The sequence below is a fragment of the Caloenas nicobarica genome, chromosome 2, assembly GCF_036013445.1.
Source record: "Caloenas nicobarica isolate bCalNic1 chromosome 2, bCalNic1.hap1, whole genome shotgun sequence".
Lineage (NCBI taxonomy): Eukaryota > Metazoa > Chordata > Aves > Columbiformes > Columbidae > Caloenas > Caloenas nicobarica.
Genome location: NC_088246.1, coordinates 5,103,755 through 5,128,181, shown reverse-complemented (window position 1 = coordinate 5,128,181; position 24,427 = coordinate 5,103,755). Strand labels below are relative to the sequence as shown.

The 24,427-nt window shown below is 41.2% G+C and overlaps 1 protein-coding gene across 4 annotated transcripts in view; it reads right to left on the bottom strand.

Moving 5' to 3' along the window:
- Window positions 1–353: 353 nt before the first annotated feature.
- CRHR2 (corticotropin releasing hormone receptor 2) overlaps window positions 354–24,427 on the bottom strand; it is a 157,594-nt gene continuing 133,520 nt past the window's right edge. For 2 of the 4 annotated variants that reach the window (XM_065628079.1, XM_065628080.1), the window contains exons 11-13: window positions 22,861–22,996; window positions 21,124–21,165; window positions 6,101–7,289 (exon numbers count right to left, since the gene is read on the bottom strand). In XM_065628079.1, the coding sequence (XP_065484151.1) occupies window positions 7,149–7,289; window positions 21,124–21,165; window positions 22,861–22,996 (319 nt within the window). In that variant the 3' untranslated portion in view covers window positions 6,101–7,148. Of the gene's footprint in view, window positions 707–6,100; window positions 7,290–10,737; window positions 10,804–21,123; window positions 21,166–22,860; window positions 22,997–24,427 lie in introns of those variants that run through there. The other 2 variants (XM_065628081.1, XM_065628082.1) reach the window with 2 other exon arrangements.

Genomic DNA, 24,427 nt, shown 5'->3' with positions numbered 1-24,427 from the left:
TTATTGCCTCATTTAACCCAGTTTTGCAAATAGCTTCAGTTCCTGTGAAATTCCCTTTTGGGAAGGAGTCATGAATCTGCTATCTATTGGAAAAATGTCATGTTGTTCTGGTTCAGTGATGGAGCTGGATATGTAAATGGTATATACCACTTGCACCTACCTACCCCTGCAAATGGAAACACTGCCTACGAAAAAGTATGAAGAAGGAAAACAAAATGAAACAAAACAAACCCACACTACTCTCCTAAATTAAAACAAGCAAGTGAAAAAATACAGAGATTTTTCCTCTTTGTATTTCCATATACATCACTGCAAAGAAGTACAAAGTGGCTTCAGGAAATCATCAACGCTGTCCTTCCCAGTTGCTCTTTTCCCAAGGTATACAATATTGAGTTCAAAAGCTTGATCTGCATCTTCAAAGCTCTTAGTCAGTCAGATTTAAATTATCAAAACAGAAAAGAAACCAGTTCGTGGCTGTGGTTAATTCTTTTGAACAGATGAAGCCGTGAAGCTTTCTGCACTGTATGGGGAACTCGGCACCAGTGGCTGCACCCAGCGGCTGGTCACTGCCTCCCATCATGGCTGGTTCTGGTCACTGGGACACAGATGTGTCCAGTCAAAGCCTGCTGAGGTCCAGGAGAGCCTTCCCATCCAGTTCATATTTGCAGAAGACCTGTCAGGCGTGTTTCAAGAAAGCATCTTTACACTGAAAAATACATGAGCATCTGTAAGGGCATTTACAAAGTCACTGAACTCTGATATTCACTCAACTCCACCAGAAATCAATGGGAATTAAGTACTCGGTATATACGGGAATGTTTGAAAATCCCATTGGGTTCCTATCTGCATGCTTAGAAGCCAATACACTTTTGGCCAACGGCATGGGAAAACATACATTATTTTTGTGTGACAGTGTATTTGTCAGCCAGCCACCTCTAACAGGGGTTTGTTGTTAGCACAATGTATACAAATCACACCTCTCATGTCTTTGCTAAATCATAGGTGGACAATATTGACCCAGTATTGTTGCTCGGTTTCAGATGTGGATTGAACCTCTTAGATTATTATGTGGGTTCTGTTGTTATGGTTGTTATGTATGTATGTATATATATGGTATTATTATTTTTTTTAATTCTGGTATTCCACATTATAAAATGAGCCCACGCTGTGTTAGTTGCCAGATGCCACATGGACAGCCACTGGGAGAAGATTGTACCCCAAAGGGCTTCAAGTCTAAGTGCTCAAGCTAAACAATGTAAGGAGAAAGTAATAGGAGATATGGAAAGAAACATCCTTGAAGTGACATGAGAAGTCTACAAAAGAGGTGAGAAGAGTGTGTGGAGGTCCTATTCCCAATCCAGCACTTGATTTGTTTGCTGAGTGTTTCTTGGTCTGCGAGTCACTCTTTAGCCATAAGACATCTTCTTAAGTAAACAGAAGGATCAAAACACCATATGTGCTCATATGCATGCATGCAAATGAGTTGAAGGGTAATAAAAACCATCACTAGATATTCTAAGTGAACTCCAGCTTTCACTTGAGTGTTGTTGTTGTGGCAAAGCAGCATAGGATGACAAGATACTTTTTTTTTTCTCCAAAAAGGTTATGCAATCCTTTTATTCAAGAAAGGCTGCTCTAGATTTGATGACTTATCTGAAATACTTGTGCACATTTACAGAACTGAGGCCAATCGCAGTCTGGTTGCTGAGCAAGGAGACTTGCAGGGATCCCTGGGAGATACAAAACCACAGCAATCATCAAATCTCACAAACAAGCAGTGGGGCTGACCTTGGGGTCTGCATTACTTTGGTTACATACTGCTCCTGAGTCAGTTTAGATGTCGCCTCACCCTTGTACAAGGAAGAAGCAACTTCTGTTTCAGACATGAGGATTGATCAGTTAATGTGCCAGGACCCACCGGTTGACACTCTGGCTGATCAGTTAACCTCTGGCTGAACTGCTGAGCTGCGAGTCAACGATCAGTGAGCACCCCCAAGGTCAAAATGAGTCAACTGCTAAATCACAGCCAAGCCAACCGAAGGTCATTCAGAATTTCTACTGTCTAAACGTGCTTTCAGGGCTGGATGTGTCTGGCCAAGATTGGGATGAACCCAGGTTAATCACTTCTCCCTGCTCAGTTTGGATGGGGCAGCTCATTAGCCACTGTGCCAATAATCAACACAATACTGCCGGACCCCGAGGAAAACATCCCTGCAGGGTGCTGGTGCTGTTTCTTATTACCTTGCCAGCAGCTTTATAATTTGTCATTTTTCCACCTCAGAAGATTGAATCACTCCTTTGACATATGCCAATATCCAGAGTGCAATTAATTGGTTCAGCCTTTGACATGACCCCTTGCAGCCTGGGAGCGCAGAGGAAAGATGTGTCAAAAGGCTTGGAGTGTTCATTTCACAGCCTTTGGAGACTTCTGAGCACAGATAGCCTTCGCGGAGGCTGGCTTGCTCATTAACATCTGGGAAACTCATTTAAGTTTTACGAGGTCTTTTTTAAAGCTTTGGCTTCTCAGAGCTAAAGGTCACTACAGCACTGCTCTATGGTAATTGTACTAATCAGAAATATTTTCTTTTTACTACACTAATTAGTAGGTGGAGAAACTTAGGAAACCAGTGTAGAATCCAACAGGACTATCCAGATGATGCATGTTTTTGTTTTAACTACACATTTTGCCATCAGTCCACAATTTCTAGATATGCTGTTTCTTTTCCAAGAGTTTCTCCTGAGATGCTTGTTATCTTCCAGCTCTATGGCATTAAATGAGAAAGGGAACAAAGAGAACTAGTCTATGAAAACTTGCAGGATTTATGTGAAATGTGGTGCCAAAGGCTTTACTAAAGTCCAGGTGGACAATATCCACAGCCTTTCCCTCATCCAATAAGCAGGTCACCTTGTCATAGAAGGAGATCAGGTTGGTCAAAGAGTGGTCTCCACTGCAAGCTGGGCTTGGGGATTTGTTGCAAAGGAGGAGAATGCAGAGGTTTAAATAGTGTCAGAAGGAAGCTATTAGTCCAGATCCAAAGTAAGCTTACACTTACTCTCAGATGCCATTTGGCAGATGCATTATCTGCAACACTCAGCACTGCAAACATTTTCCTGGAAAAGCTTTTGTGAGTCCCATTTCAAGTACTTAAGTGTTCATGGGTGTTCATTTCCCTAATGATTCACTGAACACAAGAAGCCTTGTTTTCTTCCTAAATAATATGTTATAAATCAAAAGTACCTTGACCAGTTTTCTTCACAGACACATACAATCGAACATGTAGATACATGCGCATATGCTGGTACCTAAACACACACATGCACACAGACAAAGAGGTTGTCAGTCCATCATATCCACAACCATTTTCCTGGCACAGCTGAGACTTTTCCTGCTGATACAAAAGCTACATCTGAATCATCCCAGATCTCTTCTGTGACTGGTTATTTTGTTGAAAGGGACATAGGGCTTTAAAAGGCATCACAATGTAAAGGAGATATTTTTTCCTAAAGAGATGTTGCTTTATTCATCTTTGCATCCCTGCCAGGAGAAAGCAGAGGAAGAAGACGGAAAATATGAGCATGTTTTCAAGACCTCTGAGGTGTACCTGAAAAAAATACAGCAGCCAAAACTTGCTCGTGTTCATTCTTTCCTGGTGTTAGTGGAATGACTGGCAATATTACTACTACAGTGATAGGATAATTGAGGTTGTAAGGGACCTCAGGACCTTCATGGAAACATGAAGAGCAGGTTGGTTTCACAGCCAGCATGGGCCATATTGACTCATAGTTATGGTATGGAGTAGGGTCTTACTACACCTAATAAAACCAGATGAAGGATACAGGCAGACAGGTGGACTTAAGGAAGCAATAAGATTTATTGATCAGTTGACAGATTGGGGGAAAGAGAAACAGCTTTCAAAGTACTATTTCCATGGAGACTACTTTTTGGTTTTTTGTGTCTATGGCAGCTTTCATCAGGAGATTGGTTGCCCTATGGTCTGCCTGGTTCGTGATGTGGAAGAGGGAAAGGGAAAGATAGGAATTGCCTCTTTACTGGGAACCAGAAAGGGATGCTGAGAGGGTAGATGTGAGCCTGACACCAACTCTACTGACACCAGTAAGAGTCCTTCCAGGGACTTGAAGTGTATGTCTAGAAAACAGACTGATGGTAGTCACCTTGCAAATGCAGAGAGACGACAGATCTCGTGCCTCAGCTTGTGACTCCAGAGGAACAAGGACGTGAGCTCTAGGACACAGGTATTCCACTTTGTGTTGCTGACCAGGAGAGTTCGGTGCCCACCGAAAGATTGGGCAGCCAATGAATCAGTCACAGGTTGTCTACAGGGCAGTCACATGCAGAAAAGCTGGAGATCACTGTATATAATATGAAGAGCTTTGGATTGAGCTCCATGTATCCAATCTCAGATACAAACCCCTCAGATGGTGTAAATGATATTCCTTCCACTAGCTGTCACAAAGCAGTCACCTCCTAGGAATTTGCCTGATAAAACCTAGACCCTGTTTTTTTTTCTCAAATCCTGGCCTTTATGACCACCCCTGCTCCATATATGCAGTGCTCAGAGTTACACACCTATCTATCTCCATTGTTCTCCTTTGCTCTGCACTCTCTGAGAAGACAGAAAAGCCACTAGCAAAATTTTTTGTTGCTCTTCTGGGAATGTTCTGAAATCTTGCTCTTAAAAAGCTGACCGTAGAAATTCAAGCTTGATTTTCATCACAGTGCTCTAGACAAAATGGGCTGTGGCTGTCAGTATCTCAGGCATGACAGACTTCAGAAAGCTTCCATGGCAGAACAAGTAGAGGTAGTGTATGTGTTAGCATAGCAATCACTTCACAATTAACATAAGCAGTATCCCATTAATGCTGTACGTTCACCATGCTGGCTTGAAACAGGGTCCAATGATGGAAGGACTGAAAATCTCTGCTTTGGATAAATACTAATTGGTAAAAATAATTTCATTTTTTGTGAAAATACACTCCTGGTAGCAACAATAACCGGCAATTTCTGACAGTAGCTGCTGCATTGCAAATCCCTTTTTCATCCCAGACTGGCCCAGAGACAGAGCAGACACAGAGGTATTCAATTCACATATTTCTAACTTCTAGGTATATCCATCCATTCAAAACCAAAATGCCAGGGGCTGCGCATCCCTGTTGTGATGCAGGTGATGAATAAAAGCACTGACACGGTCCTCTCTCATCCAGGCACTTTTTGTTTCTCAGCCACCATGAAGATGGTTTGCATCACTTTGCTGAGCTCAGGGCACTGACAGCAGTGAGTGGCACAGGCAGGCACGTCTCCAGTCTTATTTGTATTTCTGCCACACTGGGATCTATGAAGCTCGTTGGCATGTCACGTGGAGGGCTGTGTGAAGACTCTTCCCTTCTTCCCTTCTTTGGCAGAGATGGCAGGTCTGACTAGACAGAGTCTCAAATCTCCCTTCTCCCTCCTCCCTCAGTTATCTCATTGAGGCACAAGAATCCAAATGGAGAGTTAGGAGGGAGAAAAGTTACAAAAATTTAATTTGTAAACTTAAGTTTGCTGTGCATTTCCAATCAGCTAAAAGTTGAAGGTGATTGAGCTGTTAGGGCAGAATGCCTCCAAAAGTAGGGGATTAACATCAATGTCTTCTAAGGTATTTTCCAGCCCTGTGTAGGCGCGAAAACTAGAGAGAAACCAATTTAAATCTGAAGATTTAAATCCAGCTTGTACTGGCAAGTCCTCTAAAACATGAAGAAAATTCAAAATAAGCATGCTATGGTGCAAAGAACGAATTACTCCAGCACTGGTGGGATACAGGCGATGGAGAATGTATTACACAACTTGCTTTTTTCTTTCTGGTGTTGCAAAACCCATCGAAGGGAAGGGGAGTGCAGAGGGACAGGGATCCAGTGTGGCACCATGAGCTGAGAAGGGAGACAATTCATCTTGCATTTAAATGCCCTCTTGCTCAATTGTATCGTGAGGTTGTTCTTCTTATGTCTCATTATCAAACAGGATTTCTTTCCCTGATCTTAGGTACAAAACCACTCTCAAGATAGGCATCCTCTTCCATTCCAGAGTAAAGAAAATTATGCCTGGTTTTATTGAAACCAACCCAGAGTAGTGTTTATTATTGAAAATATACAGTATTTTTGAACATCACATAAAAAGCCTAGTAGATACATCAGGTCTACTTCAAAATGCTCAATAGATAATCTTTGTGCAGCATGTAGCACTATCCTCATAATACAAACATCCTCTTCTCATTCTTGTTTTTACAGTGCTTCCCTTTTATGTTTTTTAAATCCAGAAAACATGTTTTATTGTCCTTTCCCACCCCAGTCCTCTTAGTTGAAGAAAAACAAAGACTTTCCAAAGGCTACTTACATTGTTTTGAAAGTGTGGGGCTAAGAGGAATAAGGATATTTTATAGAGCTATCTAGAGATATTATTGTCCTTTTCAAAATTTTATGTATGAACAGGGCATGGTTCTTGCAAGGCAACATGCTCTGTGTTAAATAGTCCAGTGATGCCCTGGCCAACTCCCGTCTACCAAAGGGATAAATGAGTAAGGTAGATAAATTCGGATTTTCCACACCACCTCTCAGATGCTCTTTTTCTTGCTGCCACGTGTTCTCAAATGACAGTTCTGCAGAGAAGAAATTTTTACAAAGAAACAAGAAAGAGACGGGCTATCTACACACCAAACTGCTGAAATCATTGGGAATCAATGTACAGAGTGAGATGGGCAGTATGTTAAAAATAGTCTTCGTTCACCACAATACGGAAGGAAAAAACAACACAAAAAAACCAAAACGAAAAGAAAGGAGAAAAAAAATTGATTGTTCCTGTCACTGTGCTGTTTTAGACTTTTCACTGTGAACTTCCACAAAGTGCAGTCAGTGTTGAATCTCTTTCTTCTTTGAATCTGTTTTGCCAGCACCTACTCCAAGAGGCTTTTGCCTGTTTGCCTTAAAGCAGCATCACGAATATGGGAGGTGAGAGTCCGCAAAAATATGACGGGCACCTCATTGCGAGAGGGAGCAGTGCAGAATAAAGGAAAAAAGTTTGAAGAATGGGGCCTGGGGAGAGTGAAGAAAGAAAAACCCTGAAGGCCACCACGTTGTGCGTGTACGTGCGGGGCATTTCACACAGCTGCGGTCTGTTTGATGCTGTGGAAGCTGATCCGTGTTGGAGAGGTGGGGATAGACATGGCACGTGCTACACGCACTCGGAGGGAGTGATGGTCTTGCCAGCGGTGCCATCTTTTCCTGGCAGCAGAACGGACCTGGTGAAAAAAACCAAAACAAAACAACAGGAAGAACATGAACACTTAGAATACTCAGGTGTCCTCTGTAAAGGGACACTAGACAGCTCAAGATGAATGATGATACATGTCAAACCAGTGAAACATTGATTCAGTTGCCTAAACATGGACATCTAGTTCACTTGATATTCTTCAAAGTACTGCACTCTGGGAAAAGCATGGGTTTCGCCTATCTCATGTCTCGTATCAGATGTCTTAAGTACCGTAGAGCATTTCAAATGGCAATAAATACCTAAGCTTATGCAATTGAATCAACCTCTTGAGATGGATGCACCTGATGGAGGTTTTATAGAGACCTATCACAGGGCCTGTAGTTGCCCTGGCTTCCCTTGTATATGAAGAGGAATCACACATCATCTAACTAAACATTGGTGTCTACAACACAGACACACCTGAGCTAACCCCTGTGAACATCTTGTATAGGCAGTGGAGAGCTACTCCACAGTCAACAGAAGGCCATCCTCAAACAGATGCTTACAAACAGGACAGATGAATCTCCTTTAAGTGAATATTTTGTGGCATGAACCAAAGAGAGAGCCCAGGAACTCTAGCTCAAATATAATGTGTATAAGCAAGAGAAATCAAAGTATAGGAACACGAGCCTCAAACACAATGGGAGAGAAAGCTTGAGATACTCCTAACATAGACTGTAATCAATTCCTGCCAAATCATTGGAACAGAAGACTCAAAGTCAGAAGCTGTAATGAAACATTTAGACCAATTTCTGGGTATTCTTGTTGATCTCTACTTACTGTAGGGATGAGAGAAACCCAGACCCCTAACTGAGGCAGCGAGGTAAGTGTACAAAATCAGGTGAGATGAACCTGGGCCTGACTTCTTGAGCAGTCAATGGGTAATTCTACTCACAACACTTGGAAAGGATGTTCACGTTCTACTGCCAACCTGAAGTCCAGTCAAGTTTGAAAAAAAGAGCATTTTTAAATACAACCTCTATATCAAGTCAGGGCCTCCGTTGCCAGAACCACATTTGTTTAGAAGGTGGGGTTATAAATAATATAACATAGACATTACACCTCAGCCACTGACCCATAGATCTCTTCCTGACCAAGAGAGAAGCAGTCAGTATAGTCAAGGGATATGATTCATCCCCTCCTAAAGCAGATGTCCAAAGCAGGCCAGATACTGTGATCAGATGAAAAAATACCTATTTCCTTTCATTAGTTATAAAGTGTGTCTAGACAACTAGCTCTGCTTTATATGTCTGGATTATAAATTTAGCTAAATTTAGACAATATTGATATCTTACCCTGAATGTTTTTCTGTCTTTAACGTACTTATCTTCACTGTATCCCCCAAAAGTAAGGGAGTATTTTTACCCCCATTTTACCACTGGCAGACTAAAGCTTGGGTATTAATAGCAGTGATGTTGTAGACTAGACCTCAACACGGATCAGCTACCATGGCAACTGTACAAGGCCTGGGGTGAGCTTGCACAGCCTGGGTGAAACCCATGCTGACACAGCTTCTCAGCTATCAGCACCTGAGGTAGATCAAAGCCATCCTGGATGTATCTATAATCACCACTGGGATTGCAGGGAAGAAGGTGTTGATCAAATTGTCAAAAGGTCCACGGCCACTGCTTTCTCCATTTCTTTTAAAACTTGGGGCCTGCCTTCAGGCGCAGTGTTAATTCTACCCAAGACATAAGGAACACAAACTCCCCAGCCCCACATCAGATCAGCTCCAACAGGTCTAACAGGTGCTCGGATGAACTGATGAGGTCTAGCAGCAGAGTTATTTCCCACCCAAACCACACGCTGTCGGTGTTATGTGTCATAGATAAACACGAATAATGGCTTCATAATTAAAACATACAACACTTCATCAGGAGGACATGGGAAGGGGGGATCTGCACTCCTCTCAGAGGGTTCCAATCCTCCATTTCTTGGTGGGCCTTCATGATCTTAGAAAGACCCATAGTTTGCAGCACTGCTACTTAGGAACTCTTCACTGTTGTGGTCTGGCACCTAACAATCCCTTCTCATCACCAGGTTTGTCCATGAAATACACCCCGTTTCAGGTCTGTGAGTATCAACTTGGAAAACTGTTTTGCAATTTGCCCTTTTTAGTGCTTTGTCAGGGGAACCATGAAGCTGGAAATCTGGCTTTTCTATCAAAGCCCTTCCAGAAGGCACAGATTGGGCAAAACAGACCAGAGGATCTCTTTCTTTGGTTGTTTTCTTGACTGTGTGTGATCTGTGCTGCTTGGTCTGAAACTTAAGTAGATGCAGATATTTGTAGTAAGATGAGAAGTGTGCCACATGGGTTTTTTTTCTTTTGATTTTGAATCAATGATTTGTTTCAATATAAAATAATGGGGTTTGCACTTAACAGGTGGGACAGACTCTAAAAGAAAAAAGGCTATGAGGGGACACGGCTGCTTGCGTGGAAAAGGGGAAGAATAAACATTTCATGAAAGAAGAATTAAAGTTAAAAGACAGCACTGCTATGAGGAGCGTAGTCATCACAAATGAATTTATTATGAGAATGAGAATAATGTGATTAAACACGAGTTCAGGGGATGTCTGGAAGAGCCTCTTATTATAAATTAATAAGTACAAAACACTAAACCTTTCTGCTGCAACACAAGAAAAAGTGGAAAGAATATGTGTTATGGTGTTGCGCCTTCCTCGATGCCCAGTGTTTGCAAACCTTTCACAGTTCTACCCAAACTGGCCAAGGGATACTTATTTCTGATTTTGGATTTAAAGGAGAATATAATATGTACTCAAAGGCAAATCCACGTGCCAGAGTATGTACAAGGGGGGATACGTCTCATCTGAAATCTTGACACCTAGTCTTGGCTAATTCTGTATGCTTTCAGTATAGAAAATGGAGAAAGAGAGATGATCTCCCTAAGAAGGTGACTTAGATATGTGGAATGAATAAGTCCTTGCTTCATCTTGCTCCTCTGAGCAGAAAACCAGCTTAGCTAAATGTTGGACACCTAAGGCAAGTGGTATGAGTAACACGTAAAGTGTCTGGGGGGTAACCAGTGTCCTGGAATGGTCCCATAAAGAACATGAGACTTGATCTGCAGAGGGAGGTTGCCTCTCAAATGCTCATTTCTCCACAGTTGTCACCAAATGCTGAGATATTAGAAAGTTTTTTCCCCTTTCTGCTGGAGTGAAATTCACCCTTGTACAGGGAGATGGTAATCCACTTAAGTCCTTCAAAGAGGTGAATTTCTTCGTGTCTGGTGCAAAAGCAGAGAATAAATCTCTGTGTACAGCACAGTCTCGCAAAAGATGTTAGTAGCAGAGTGTCAGTCCTGTGAGCTGGTGTATCCCAGGTACTCCTGCAGCGGTATTCCATCGGGTCATGGAAACGGGGAGTCACCTGGTGAGCTTTTTGTGTTTCTGAGAAACTTGTGTGAACAGGTACTTACTCAGCCAGTGACACCAGATTAGGTTTATCATTTGCGCTTCAAACCAATCAAGTCAGAAAGAGTCACCTGGAGATAAAGACGTTAGTCTAAACAAGCAGTTGTCTGAATGGCTTTTATTATGTGGTTTGCTTACAAGCTTTGAGAAAGGATAAAAAGTAGTAACAAAAACTCTTGTCTTGTACAGCTGGAGCTGTTCCTAATGGACCGGGCACTTGGAAATAGACTCTACGCTTATAGGGGAGAGTGCAAAGCATTTCTTAATGACGGAATAATTCACTGCAATTAGTATGTGGCCAGAGCACAAGAAAAAAGGTTAAACTCAAATTTATCTCTTAAAATTAAACTCAGAAAAAAAATATTCTAGCTTAACTTGAAGACAGAAAAGAAAAAAGAAAAATGGCTGTGACCGCTATAATAACATGTTAAAAAAGGCTATTACACAGCAGAAGAGTAATAGAAAAAGATAAGGCAAAATAGCAGCTTCAAAACTGGTTGTTAATCTCCATGAGAGCAATTACCTCTATCTGTTAAGCATTTGTAGAGTCAGTACCATGTCCTAGAGTCAGCATTAGCACATCTATGACCTGGAATTAACAACGTCTTCCTGTAACAGCCCAAGATGCTCAGGGTATCATCAGTGGTTAAAGCTTAACAAAGAGGCTCTGAAATAAAAATTATCACTTCACCTGTGCGTAACTTCAGTTGCTTGAGAAGACAAAGTTTATTTGTGCTGCTGAGCAGAGAGCTCAGTTCTCTGTGTTGACCCCTGGTCTGTCTTTCTCTTGCAAATAGCTGCTCTCTCAGAATTACCTTTTTCAGCTCTTTGCATACTTTGAATAATCACAGTTTCTGAACATGTGGTCAAATCAGATTTACCAGCATATTTGTGCCTACAGAGTGTGGGCACTGCTCTCAGCAGGATTGCTTTAGTACAGCCAAGAGAAAGAATTCACGTCATGAGATGGAGAGAAGTCAGTGGGTGATCTGATTTCTTCCCTGATTGGATCACCTAACCGAGGAGTCATCGAACTTTCAGATCACATCTGAAAATCACTAAAAAAACAGATCTGATCATAAAAATTCTTAAAAACCTCTCCCCCTCTGAAGAAGAACAACAAAAAGAATGGAAGAGATAGAGAGAAGGATGAAAACATGCAGAGAAGATTTGCTTTTGATAAAACAGACATCAGCTTTGTATTGCTATTACTTACACTATACAGTAGCTGCTGGCTAACTTCATGCAGCCATCAATTAGAAATGAGCTGAAGAAAGAGCCTTTAGCGACATTAAACATGAGGTTTTGGAAGAAATGTCATGTCTTATTAGCAGAAAGGAAGAAAATTTCATCCATTTACACAGTGCTTAGAACAAAAATGCCCATTCATTTGGGGCTTCTTGATGTAGTACTAAAATATAATATTGGTAATTTAGGTAAAAAGGAAGGGTCTGATAAGGAGATCGGGATTAAATGAGCTGTCATGGTAATGGAAGATGGACTACTGGGATGCTGTCATACTCTCTACCCAGAGAACATCTCTCATATGAAAGTGTTAACAACTGAGGGGCAGAAGGTCAGCAGGTATGTGACTACAGAATAATCATGGTGTTCAGTAGTCTACGACTACATAACACTAATTAAGTTCTTACTTTGCTCAGATGCAGCTTTTTAGTCCCAGAAAACCTGATCCAAAGGCAAATGAAATAAATGAAAAAGGTTTATATAGATCTCAATGGACTTTGAAACAAACCAATTTTTGCTCTATGAGAACAGATCTCAGTGATGAATTCATCAAGTTCCACCTACACTTAAGCAGCTTTGTAACATGTTTCAGATCCTTGTGCTACTGTCGAAGGTAAATGGAGAATAACTTTGGACTTTAAATATCTTTGGTTATGGAGAACAGGAGGCTGAGGGGAGACTTATCACTCTCTGCAACTACCTGAAAGGAGGTTGTAACATGGAGGGGGTTGGTCTCTTCTCCCAAGTAGCAAGTGATAAGATGGAAAGAAATGGCCTCTAGTTGTACCAGGGGAGGTTCAGATTGGACCTCAGGAAAGATTTCTTCCTGGAAAGGGTTGTGCAACAGGCTGCCCAGGGAAGTGGTGGAGTCACCATCCCTGGAGGTGTTTAAAAGATGTGTAGGTAAGGTCCTTAGGGACATGGTTTAGAGGTGGACTGTGGTTAATGGTTGGACTTGAAGACCTTAAAGGTCTTTTCCAACCAAAATGATTCTATGATTCTATTAACAGCAGCGCAAATTGTGGAAAAGTTGATGAAGATTTATTCAATCTTATTGTAAACTACAGAGCAAGAGGGACTTTCAAGCAAAGTCCAGATCAACAAAAGGGAACTGGCTACGCAGACTTTAAATTTCAAGATACTTGTCTCACTGTGTCTGACTCCACAGTATAATCCACTTCCATGAAGTTTCTGAAGCCCTGGTCTCGCTCTGTATCCAGCAGAGACGTAAGAACGGCCATAAGATATTGGCAACAGTTCATTAAAAAGAGACAACTAAAATAGCTCAGTTGAAATCCATTGTCATTTGGGGGAATCATTGCCTATAAATGAAGTTGAGGGTGATCAGCTCAACTGCATATGTGTGTATATGAGATGTCTAACGTTAGGGGGATAATCCCATCCATTACGTAATAGAACTTAAACTAATGTAAGATGATGCCTTACAGGATACCTTGAAAGTTTTCCAAAGGGTCAGGGTGTCCCTCAAGGGAGGAGGGACAGTAAATGCTGGATTTCCTAGTAAATGCTGTGAAGAAGCCTATGGGTCAAGCCTCTCCAGATCCTTGGAAGGATGAAATGCCATCCTGAATGGAAGTAAAGAAACAGAAGCACCTAAGTGCAGAGACCAGTAGACTGACAGACCTGGGGATCTGCAGATGAGGAATGCTAATGCTCTCAAAAACACAGGACTGAGTCTTTATCTATTTTTTGTAATTAACGTACATCACTGAGCAAATATACATATGTCCTACAGCTACCTCTCACCTTATTGGTATGTTTTTGCAAGGCCTCTGGTAGAGCCAACCCCTCAGGGCAAAGATGGTCGTGTTACCATTAGGCAAAAAACTGAACCAAACATCTTTATACATGAGCCATTATCAGTGTTTAATCATCCTAAGGTAGGGAAGGGATGTAGTCAAAACAAACGGTAAGGCTCAAAGGAAACAAAAAAGAAGCTCAGGTGGAACTTTTTTTTTTCCAAATAGCCTACATCACACCATTATTTTATGTAACATTTTAAAATTTCTTTTTCTCCCTAAGAAAAAAAAAAAAAAAGAGCCGGCTTTACTGGTCTGGAATTAATTTTTTTTTTTGCCAGAGAATTTGGCAACAACAGGTGCGTAGTTTTGCAACACCTGCCAGACTGGGATGTTGAAGTCTTATTTCCAAGACCACAACAGTGAAATTTTGTTATCATAAATAAATGTTCAAGAAACTAGAACAGTTCTGACTAGTTATAAAGATTTGCCACAGATTTTGGGCTGGAAGCAGATGCTGCTTCCTTCTTCTGGACCATGAAGGACCAGAAATAACCACTAGAGAGGGAGGCCATGAATGCAATCAGCCCACTCCAAGCAGCTGTGGTTTTGTTGTGGCGTGCTCTGGAGGCACAGAATCACAGGATCACGGAATGGCTGGGGTTGGAAGGGACCTCTGGAGATCATCCAGTCCAACCCACCTGCTGAAGCAGGGTCACCTAGAGTAGGTGAACAAAAGTTCACAACAGCAATGGTGTAGCGAAAAGGAAGATGAGGTGAGGAAGGACCCTCAGACCAGTTGTTACTGTTCACCATGCCTGGACTTCTCATTTTACTCTCTCTGTCAGGATCCTGGTCTGAAGAGACCTACTGGGGTCACAGCAATGAAGGTGACTTTCTATCAAAACACACTTGGGTGTAGGAGATGGGTACTGAAGACAGACTGCAGAAGAACTGCTGCCTGGTGGTCCCAAAGGGAAGGTTTGATCCCTTCAGTTGACTCTATATTGATCAGGCATCCTTAAGGGCATTTAGTATTAATAACCATGCTCAACTCTCGGGTACCTTTGCTCAGAAAACAATCATTATGGGAGATAGAATTAAACTTTAACCCTCTAATCCACCTCCATATTCATATTTATTCAGTTATTTGAAGGAATGCTTAATGCATGTCCTTTGGGTTCAGAATGATAAATGTGAAGTCTGCTTAGATTGGTAAGCAGGTGGATGACTAACCATTTAGGTGGTGATTCATAGCTGGCAACTATAATGAATGGCCTCCCAAGATGATCAGATCAAAGTAAGCCACTTTGGGCTTAATAGATTTTGAGAGACAGATGGTGCCTGGGTAAAAGGTCAACACAAAAAAAAATTAAACATATTTATCCTTGCCTTGCACCTTGTTGTGAGAATAATTTACGGTGCCATCTGACAAAGTAACCCGTTCTGTTCATCTCTGGTTATGGTTTCTCTCTAAGTCAGTTAATTGCTTTCCATTTTAAATGTTAATTCATGGATGGCTATCAATATTGACCAGATAATACTAGAATCTGAGACCTGTTTGAGCTGAGAATTCATGCTTTGCAGGATGATTTCAGACACACACATTGGTAGTTGTATACCCCTTCAGGACACAGTTAGAAATAAAGGACAGCTACCTTATTATAAACACAAGATTCATGAATTATAGAATAATTAAGGTTGGAAGGGATCTCAGAAGTCCTCTGGTCCAACGTCACGATCAAAGCAAATCCAGCGTAGAAATTATATGCAGTTTTGAAAATATGTCAGGCCCTTACCCAGTCACTTTGAGCATATCAAAGGACAGAGATCTCAAAATGCTTCTGGTGCTTTCTTCTAGTGCTTAAACACCCTCCATGTTTAATTTGTATTTCACTTGTTTTCTTAATTCAATTTGATAGTGGAAACTGCTCTTCTCTGTCTAGCCCTTCATCAAGAACTATCACTATAAATTTGGGTCATTCTCACATACGATCACCTTCATTCACAAGAACCACTTGTCTCAGGAGAAAAGCATCACTAGCAAGGAGGTCTGGCTGCGAAGGTAGATACCACACTAGAAAGGGAACTGGAGGGAAGATCCATCTTCCTTTAAAGATGCTTTATCTGGAATCAGTCAACGAGAGATGCTGGGAATGCTGTACCCATGTGCCTGTGAGCAGAAGGTATATACTAAAGAACTGAAAGAAGACTCTGGAGACAAAAGTATGAAGAACCTCTAGGCTACTCGTTATACGCCTGACAACTATAACCTTCGCTTAGATTTTTTTCAGTTTCAGATCTGCCTGTGACCTGGATAAGATACTGATTTTTTTATCCAACATTCAGTTCTAAAGGCCATTGTCAGAAAACTCAGAGGTACCACTCGAGGTGAATCCCTCGCCAGACACCCTTTTGAAAGACAGGCTTTAATTAAAGACATGCTGTCGAACTCAGTTACTGGATTGAATTCATCAGCTTGAACTACAGAGGCTGAAGAGACAATTTAGTAGTTTCTATGAATCCACGTTCTCATCTAAACTTACATAAGCATGAGATACCGTGAATGCATATCCCTGATTATAAATTATTAGCTTGTTATAAGCAAACTGATCTAGGTAGAATAAATATAATCAACTAAAAAAGCCTAAAGATCTTTTTAGTGAACTGCAATAAAAATTGTCCAACAGGAGTTTTGTGGAAACACATTCTTTTCAGCACAGCTTCATGCCATTGTATCTATCCTTGTTCCAAAGAAACCCTGTCATAAATACATTTTTTAATTCAGTGTTTTGTGAAATTAAATTCGGTCTTGTGATCTGTGAATTGATAGAAAAATTTTTGAGAAGCATCTTGATTTTTGCAGTCATTGGAAAAAAAGTTCACAACCTTAATTAATTCTTTTTAGCTGACATTTAACACAAATGCATATATAGTTTTCATTATGCCACTTTTCATAACCTCTTAAATTCTCAGAAACCTCTCATTCTCAATATTCATGGAAATCCAGGGATGCTCTTTACCACACAGATTAAATTACATTTACATAATTTTGCCTTCTAGTGCTAGTAGATTTTCTCTGTGTCTAAAAAATACAACTTTTTCCGTAAAGTCTCTAGGCAAATTAATATGAGTCAAGTGCCAATGGCCTCTCATGCCCATCTATGGCACACACAGTTTGCTCAAAACAACTGCAGAACTTTTCAGAGAGCAAGAAAACAAAAAAACCTGTTCACTTTGTAGCTAAACTGCTGCTTCTCCTTAGGTTCACTGGCATAATTTGTATATAATGTGTTAGCTTGAAAGACATAGATATTCAAAATTTGAAGGATCATATCTCGAGTAGAGGGGCCCAGATGACACACATTCTCTCAAGACCGGGCCCATCATGAGTTGTGGAAATGAGGGAAAGGGAGATGTTTGCATTCCAGGGTCAAACACCCACTCTAAACTAAACTCGACTCGTTTGAAATTCTTTGCATGGACTGCAAGTTAATAGCCTAACTTTTTCCTTTCAGTGATCCCACTGCTGAACTGCCAGACCAAATCGCTGCAAGATCAGGACCAAGAGCTTTTATGGTGATATCTTGCATTACCAAGGTGCTATCTTCAGAGAGCTGGAGGTGCTGCCTTCTCCACCAGAAACTCAGATCTATTCAAGCAGCAAAGCTGTGTAACTGCTCTGATCTGGGGCAAAAAGCTCAGAGCAAGAGAAACACTCTAAGTCCTAAGGAGATGTTGTTTAAACCAAGGGAGGCTACAAGATGTTACAGAGAAAAAACTCTTTTTCTGTTCCTTTTTCCAAACTTCATGGATAGAACACTGACAAAAAGGCAGAAACTTTGATAAGTTTCATCTGCAATCCATATTGTTTGAGTTCTACTACAGACAGTTATTGGAAGTTTGTAAATACCTAGTGGCATCTGTATCAAATATGAAATGGTAGAGATGCAGCTGAGATCACAGCATTATCAAAGCTTTAAATTAATGGATTTTCTAACCTTTTTGCTTGTGTCATCATTAAGAGCAGGCCTGGCACTGTGTGGGATGAATAAAGACTATTAAATTCATTTAAAGAACCCAACTCTGTCATAACTTGAAAACCTGCAGTATTTAAAATATTCTGGGAGCGCAAGTCATCAGCTCATCTATCACAGAGACAGGAATATTGGATTCACTGAAGAAATAATAATTCAACAAGGCTTCAGTGATATTTATAAAGATCTCAGGCTGCTGCAAGGATACTACTTACAGGTTATTTTGGTTTTAGAGCAAAATCTGCTGTGGATCTCGCTAAGAGTGCTGGTACCTGGTGTGGATTGAGTGGCATTACCTTCATCACCACTTCTCATAGGGATGCCTCTCTGAGAGCAACTGATATCAGGAGAATGCAAATGATATTTCGGTTCTTCTCATGTTCACATGCCCTAAGAAATACAGGCTGTTTCATAGCAGATATTTGAGGAAAACAATGTGCTGCAAATCTAATGGAGCAGTAAATGGGTATGGCTTTCACTGTGTAGACATGGAAGTTTATGGTAAGAAAACAGACTTTTGCTGTGCTGCCAGCCAAGGCCTCCATATATGCCCCAGCTGGCAATGTAGCTGTACAGGACTTTTACTTCACAAGGGGGCAAGACACAGCATTATTGCAAGGTTTTGGAATGTTGTGTGGCCTTCAGGATGTGACCTGGGAAACATAAGCTCTTTTTAGAATGCTCTATCAGTCTGTGGAGATCTAGGGAGGATAGGCACTATCACAAGGGAGGGCTTTTTAAGTAGTATACTATAAGATGCAACTATTTTTCTGCACCATCTGATTACAAACCTAGAAAGCCCTGAAAATTCACTAAATTTGCTACTTGTTTCTAAGCTGTGCAGAGCTGAAGCTAAAAAAGAGCAGGAAATTTCACCCTTTAAAGCCTTTATGATACTTCAAAAACATTGCCACAGTACATTAAGATGAGTCCAAAGTCCTTTTACAGTTTTGAAATAGTCAATGCTACAGTATTTGGGGGGTTTAGAGTTATGTTATATCTCAAAGAAGAAGTTAAGAAGTTGCCATAGTTTAGCTAGTCAAGTGGAAATTGTTCATTATATGTAAACATATGGCTTCAGGGAAGATTTTGTTCACAAATTCATCTTTTTGTAGGTGTCTACATGTGAGTGGAGTGCCTAGGCATGCATTATAGTCAGTGGAGAGCTAGTCAATATAGTTAGTCAGTGAAGACTAGAGTTGTTCAAGTGAGCAAATGGAGGCTACTGTAGGCTAAGCTGATAAAAAAAAAAGAAAAAGACTGTATTGACTGGCTCGAATTAGTGACACTGAAAGCTTGTGCCATTTGAGAAGCCCTTCTGTAACCCACTTGGCTTCCCACTTCCAAGTCAGAAGGTTTGGATCTTCTACAGATCTTGTATCATATCTAGTAGACTTATGTGGATGTCTCAGATACTCTCTAGCCTCTGAAGTGACACTAGATATCTATGTTTAGGGAAATGAATCAAGATCATCTACATCATCCAAGTTGGGCGTCTTACCCCTGAACTGACTCCCAGAAATGCCCATTCAAATTGTAATAATAGTGTGATATAGCTGGGAAAAATCACTGTTATGGAAATCATTCCAGAACTGCTAGTAGATTGTTATCAAGGCCTAGAAGCAGCACATGAGGTGACTCATCCTGCCTTTCAACAAGCCTGATTATGTCTGAACTCATTTAGGTTACGGGAGATGGGAAGTTGGCTCATGGCCTTGGACACAGAACTTCAGACTACTGTGCTGAAGGAGATATTTCTCTCACTTCAAGACAGCTGAAAGAATCCCAGAACAGATAAAAAAGTGAAAGTCTGGTATGAAGAGCCAACTGGTCCTGGGCCAAGTCCACAAAATGGAAGTGCACTAGTGTAATATATAGTCCTGACTGACGATGAAATGATGTCTCCCAGGTTCCAGCCCCTCATGTTCACTATGACACCAGTAGAAAAAAGAAAAAAAAACCCCAAAAGATAGAAAAAAAGCCTGCTGTCTACATGGAAGATTCTCCTTCTGCATTAACAGTGTAAACCTGATGAATATGACAAGTGCTACTGAAGAGACATGCCAGACTTCTGATGCCTTTAACCTCATCAGATTGTGCAGCACATTGGCTCACAAAAGAAAAAAAAAGTATAGTCGCAAAGCAACTGAAATATATGGCAAGGTTTTGAGGTAACTGGAGTTACAGTTAAGGTGTCCATGCCTTTGGGGAAAGACTTCACCTCCATATTTATTGAGAAGCAGATGGAATTTATTGAAGAGAAGTTGCAAAGAGAACTGAAAACACTTTGCTGCCAGTGTATAAAAGTAGCATGTGCCTAACCTGAGCAGGCAGTGTTGCTTCTGGTTAACATCACCTCAGAATTAATGAAGAAGAGAGAAAATGAAGAAAAACAAAAAAACCCCAAACGAAACAAACTGAAATAAGACCAAAACCAACCAACCGACCAAAATAACACAAAACAAAACCAAACAAGCAAACAAACCCGGCCAAAACCAAACTGCTGCTTCATTGGCTGAGGTATAGAAAATGTTGCAGAGCAGCTGGGTGAGAAGACCTGTCCATTCTTTCTCATAGCACCATACAGAAATTAATGAAATTAAGAAGCACCACAAAGAAAATATATAATGATACAGCAGCAATAATTAAGGCATGGAATTAATTTCTGCAGAGAAGAAAATTTTAACTGGACAAAGCTGGCACATTTAAATGCAGGTAAATGAGACACTGGCAGTGTAAGTGGGGGAAAAGTTATAAATCTCACACTTTGGGGTTTAAGTCAAACACTGAGGGATATTAGTGAAACATTTATCACTTGAGTAGCAGCGGCTAAAATTAATTCTGAGAAACACCACTGACTGTCCCCAGTTCTCTTTTCTGAATGTAACAGGTATTGATCACTCAGAGATAGATATCCACACAGAAAAACCGACTCGTCCAACTCAGCAGGGAAATCTCATTATAAAAATGAGTCACTTGCAGCATATCCTTAACAAGACCCCAGCTCAGAACTAATGCTTCTGTATGGCTAGAAATCATATTTGTAATTAATGAGAAACTTCAAAGAAGTCTGAAACTGAAGAACAAAAATTTTATAATCTGAGAAGGCTTCTTTTCCTCTGCCCTGACCTCCCAGGTAATAACCTGAATTTGATAAAGCGTTGTGAGCAAAGGGCACCTACAAAGAGGGCTGGGAAATTCAGATGCACATTAAGAGAAACTTCTGCAAGAGCAACAGACTGATGAGACTTTGACCCCATGTAAAAATATCTCATGTCTCTAATCAGGCATTTAAGTAGGTTCCACCTCCCAAGAGTTAATTAGACTGACAGCAAGGGACACTACTTACCTCACCATTCAAGAAACAGTAAAATACTGACACAAAGAAACCCTGGAAAGAAAAGAAAGCAATCAATTATTAGGTATTTTACCATGGAGAATCGGGGATGGAGCTTTATCCTGGGATCATCCTGAGCATAAACATTATTTTGTTGAGATAGTCCACTTCTAGATAGATGGAATCTTTAACCTACAACTTCATGAGAAAATAGTAAATGTCTTGCAGCTCTCAGGTGAGATGTAAGAGTTAGAATCTACACCGCTCTTCACTGACAGAAGGAATTGCCACTCTAGCTGTGCTAAAGCTCATCCACAGGCTCCAGCTGCCCCCAGAAGGGCACAGACCCCTCACAGGTCATGTCTGCCACCTCTATGCAGATGTCTCAGACACTACGGGGCATGGCAAATGACCTCAGGCCATCTTGTGTGGACAAGTGTATCATCAGGTTGCTTATGTTCATCTGAGCTGAATTGCTCAGTGGAATCTGGTGGCAGCAGTGACTGGACCCCTGTAATGACTGCAAAGACTGTGATGACTACAATGGGAGCTCAGATGACAACATGATGACACTTTCATCTCTAAATGTGGGAGTGGGGTCCTACCCATTTTGCTTTCAGCAATGGACTATAATTATTGTCACCATAAAGGACAGATTCCCTGTGCTTGCTTTCTTACAAGAAGTGTAGCATTTTTGGAGACATTGTGAATCAGCAGATAAAAAATACAATTAATTTTAAGGAATGGAAAATGTGGATTGCTTCACCGACAAAGGATAAAGTTCCTTTCTTTGTAGATTAAAAGGATCATTTTTCATTTTGGATTTTCAGTTTCAATTTCTGGTGGGATGCACTGTGTTTCAAAGCTAAACATGCAATCAGTAAGACTAATAATTCAAAGCTCAAAACTTTTGTAATCCATAACCCTAGATTTGACTTGACAGTGTGTTTACTGTGTATTTGTGTTGAATATCCTGGGTATCAGAGTGCTTGCTCCTGCAGATATCAGAGGTAAAACATTAATGTGAAACATAGTTCCACCCCAGTTCAAGAAGATCTTTAAGCAGACATAAAGCTGTAGGACAGACCTAAGCAGAAACGTGTGGTTAAACACCATTCAAGATCTTCATTTTCTTTTGATTTTGTGCCAAATATAGAAAGCTGGGTCAATTACTCAGGTTCTACTGTCTTTTTTACATCCTGGCAGAACTCCTGTTGAATTCAGGGGAAGGAAGAGATAGGGCATGAGTTCTCAGTTATTACGGTCTGATGGCTGAGGAGAGCTGGAGTGGGAGACTGGGGAACGTAGCTCATGTCTTAATCAAGTGAGCCCAACAGGTAGGAGTTGTCTCCCTTTGCTTTAACAACATCTAGTCTAAGTCTCAGCTCAGTTGTGCTCTGTGGAGAGGTACCTTGGGAGGATGATTCATCATCCTCTCTCAGGCAGTTTAGGATAGGATGAAACATCATCTGTCTCCATTGACTTCAGATGGAGCCCAGGTGAGGGGCTGTAGCTATAGACTGAACATAGTGCTCATGTTAACGGAGATTAATCCATCCAGTACACACGTGAGAGGAGATCTCTGCTTTGTATGACGTGCTGATATATCTATTACATAAACATGAACAAAGCTGAGCAGTTTCATTTATTATTTCTACCATGGATTTCATTGCCATAAGTTTCATGGCTGAAAAGTATTCAGGATCCTTTCTGCAGTACCTGATACCAGCTGTAAACTTGTTCTCTTACCTGAAAAGACTGCAGGAAGGAATTGAAATAGATGAAGACAATCTGGGAAATGTCATCTTCACCGGGATTGACAAAGAAAAGCATGTAGGTGATGCCTAGAAGAGGCAGAAGAACTAATGTTGCCTTGACTGCCTTCCTGTGGGAAGCAAAGAGAAAACACAAGTGAACACAGGAAAGAACAACTGTGCTCTCTGAACCACTCTACAATGACCCAATCCAAACAAATCACTCTTCTAGTGGAGAGAAGGGATGAATCTCAGAGGAATTCAGAGGGAAGTGAAGTAGCTACATTAGTTGGAGGGGGAACTTAGGTGCTACCTTAAGACAGTTTAGCACTTGCACATGTCAAACAGGGAGTATCTGAGAAGAAAACAAAAGGATGGCCTAAGACATGTCTGTTCAGGTCTGTCCAATATGTACAGTCACTGAAGGAAAGGAGAATTTTAAGGCAGAAATTCACATGTCAACTTCTGTCCAGTGTCTAAGACAGGTGACCAGAGATAGGGAACACAAGTATTCTCTGTAGGTATCTCCATCTCTTGAGGTATGCTGCAAGGGCATGTGTAGTGGAAGCCTGTATTTGCACAATACCCAAGTAACTGAGCTTTTTTCCAGGAGGACATCCAAGTTTTAGACACTTCTCAGCCCACCTGCACAGGAACAGCCCCAAGGTTCATCACCACCTTATTGTGTAACCCAAGCCGACGCTCCCAGGGTCCTCAGACAATGAAGACGCAAGTTTCTTAGAGCTTGGGAAAGGAGGGAGTCTGATCCATCTGAAAGGCTGAATAGAGTTTAGCAGGGGAGCACGGAGAGAGTGACGGCCTCTGCTTTGGGTTGTGAAGCCACAGGTGAGTTTGTTAGTGAACACTTTCTGACCAGTTCCTGACCACTTGGAGAAAGGTGGGTGTTCTGGGGAAACCTTTGCCTTTGAATCCTGCTGTTTGTCCCCACACTCTGAACTCCAGGGGACAAATGGGATCCTTTTTTATATCAATCCCTTTCTCTTTTTTCTTCCTCCAGACCGTTTCTCTCCTAGCAATGAGGCTTGAATTAGGCTCAAACCTCAAGAGTCTCTGCAGGCTCCGTGAGTGATTTCTGACACCGCAGGGTGATGTAATAAGTGCACAATTTATCTGCTGACCAGGGCAAGGGTGCTGTGCCCATGAGACCAGCTCTATGCCCATCTTTCGATTCTGTCTGGAGTGTAAATAAGTGCTTGTTAACACAATTATTAGGGGCTGATCTTAATTATTGGTGCTATAATAGTGTCTTGGCATGTCAGCTGCAGAACAGCACATCATGCTAGACACTGTACAAACACAGAAGACTGCAATTTTGCTAATTCTGTATAAATCCCTGTATAATGCCATAACAGGTAGACAAAGACAGGCAGGTAGGCAGGCAGGGGAGCACAAAAAAAATGCCAGTGTCAGGACAGAATGTCAGTCTTAACAAAGTAGCTGCCACATCATTTAATACTTGCTTAACAAGTGTTTGGACTACGCAGCTTTAGAGCAGCGAGGCTTGCCCCAGGCCTTCCTGGAATTGTAATGATTTCTATTTA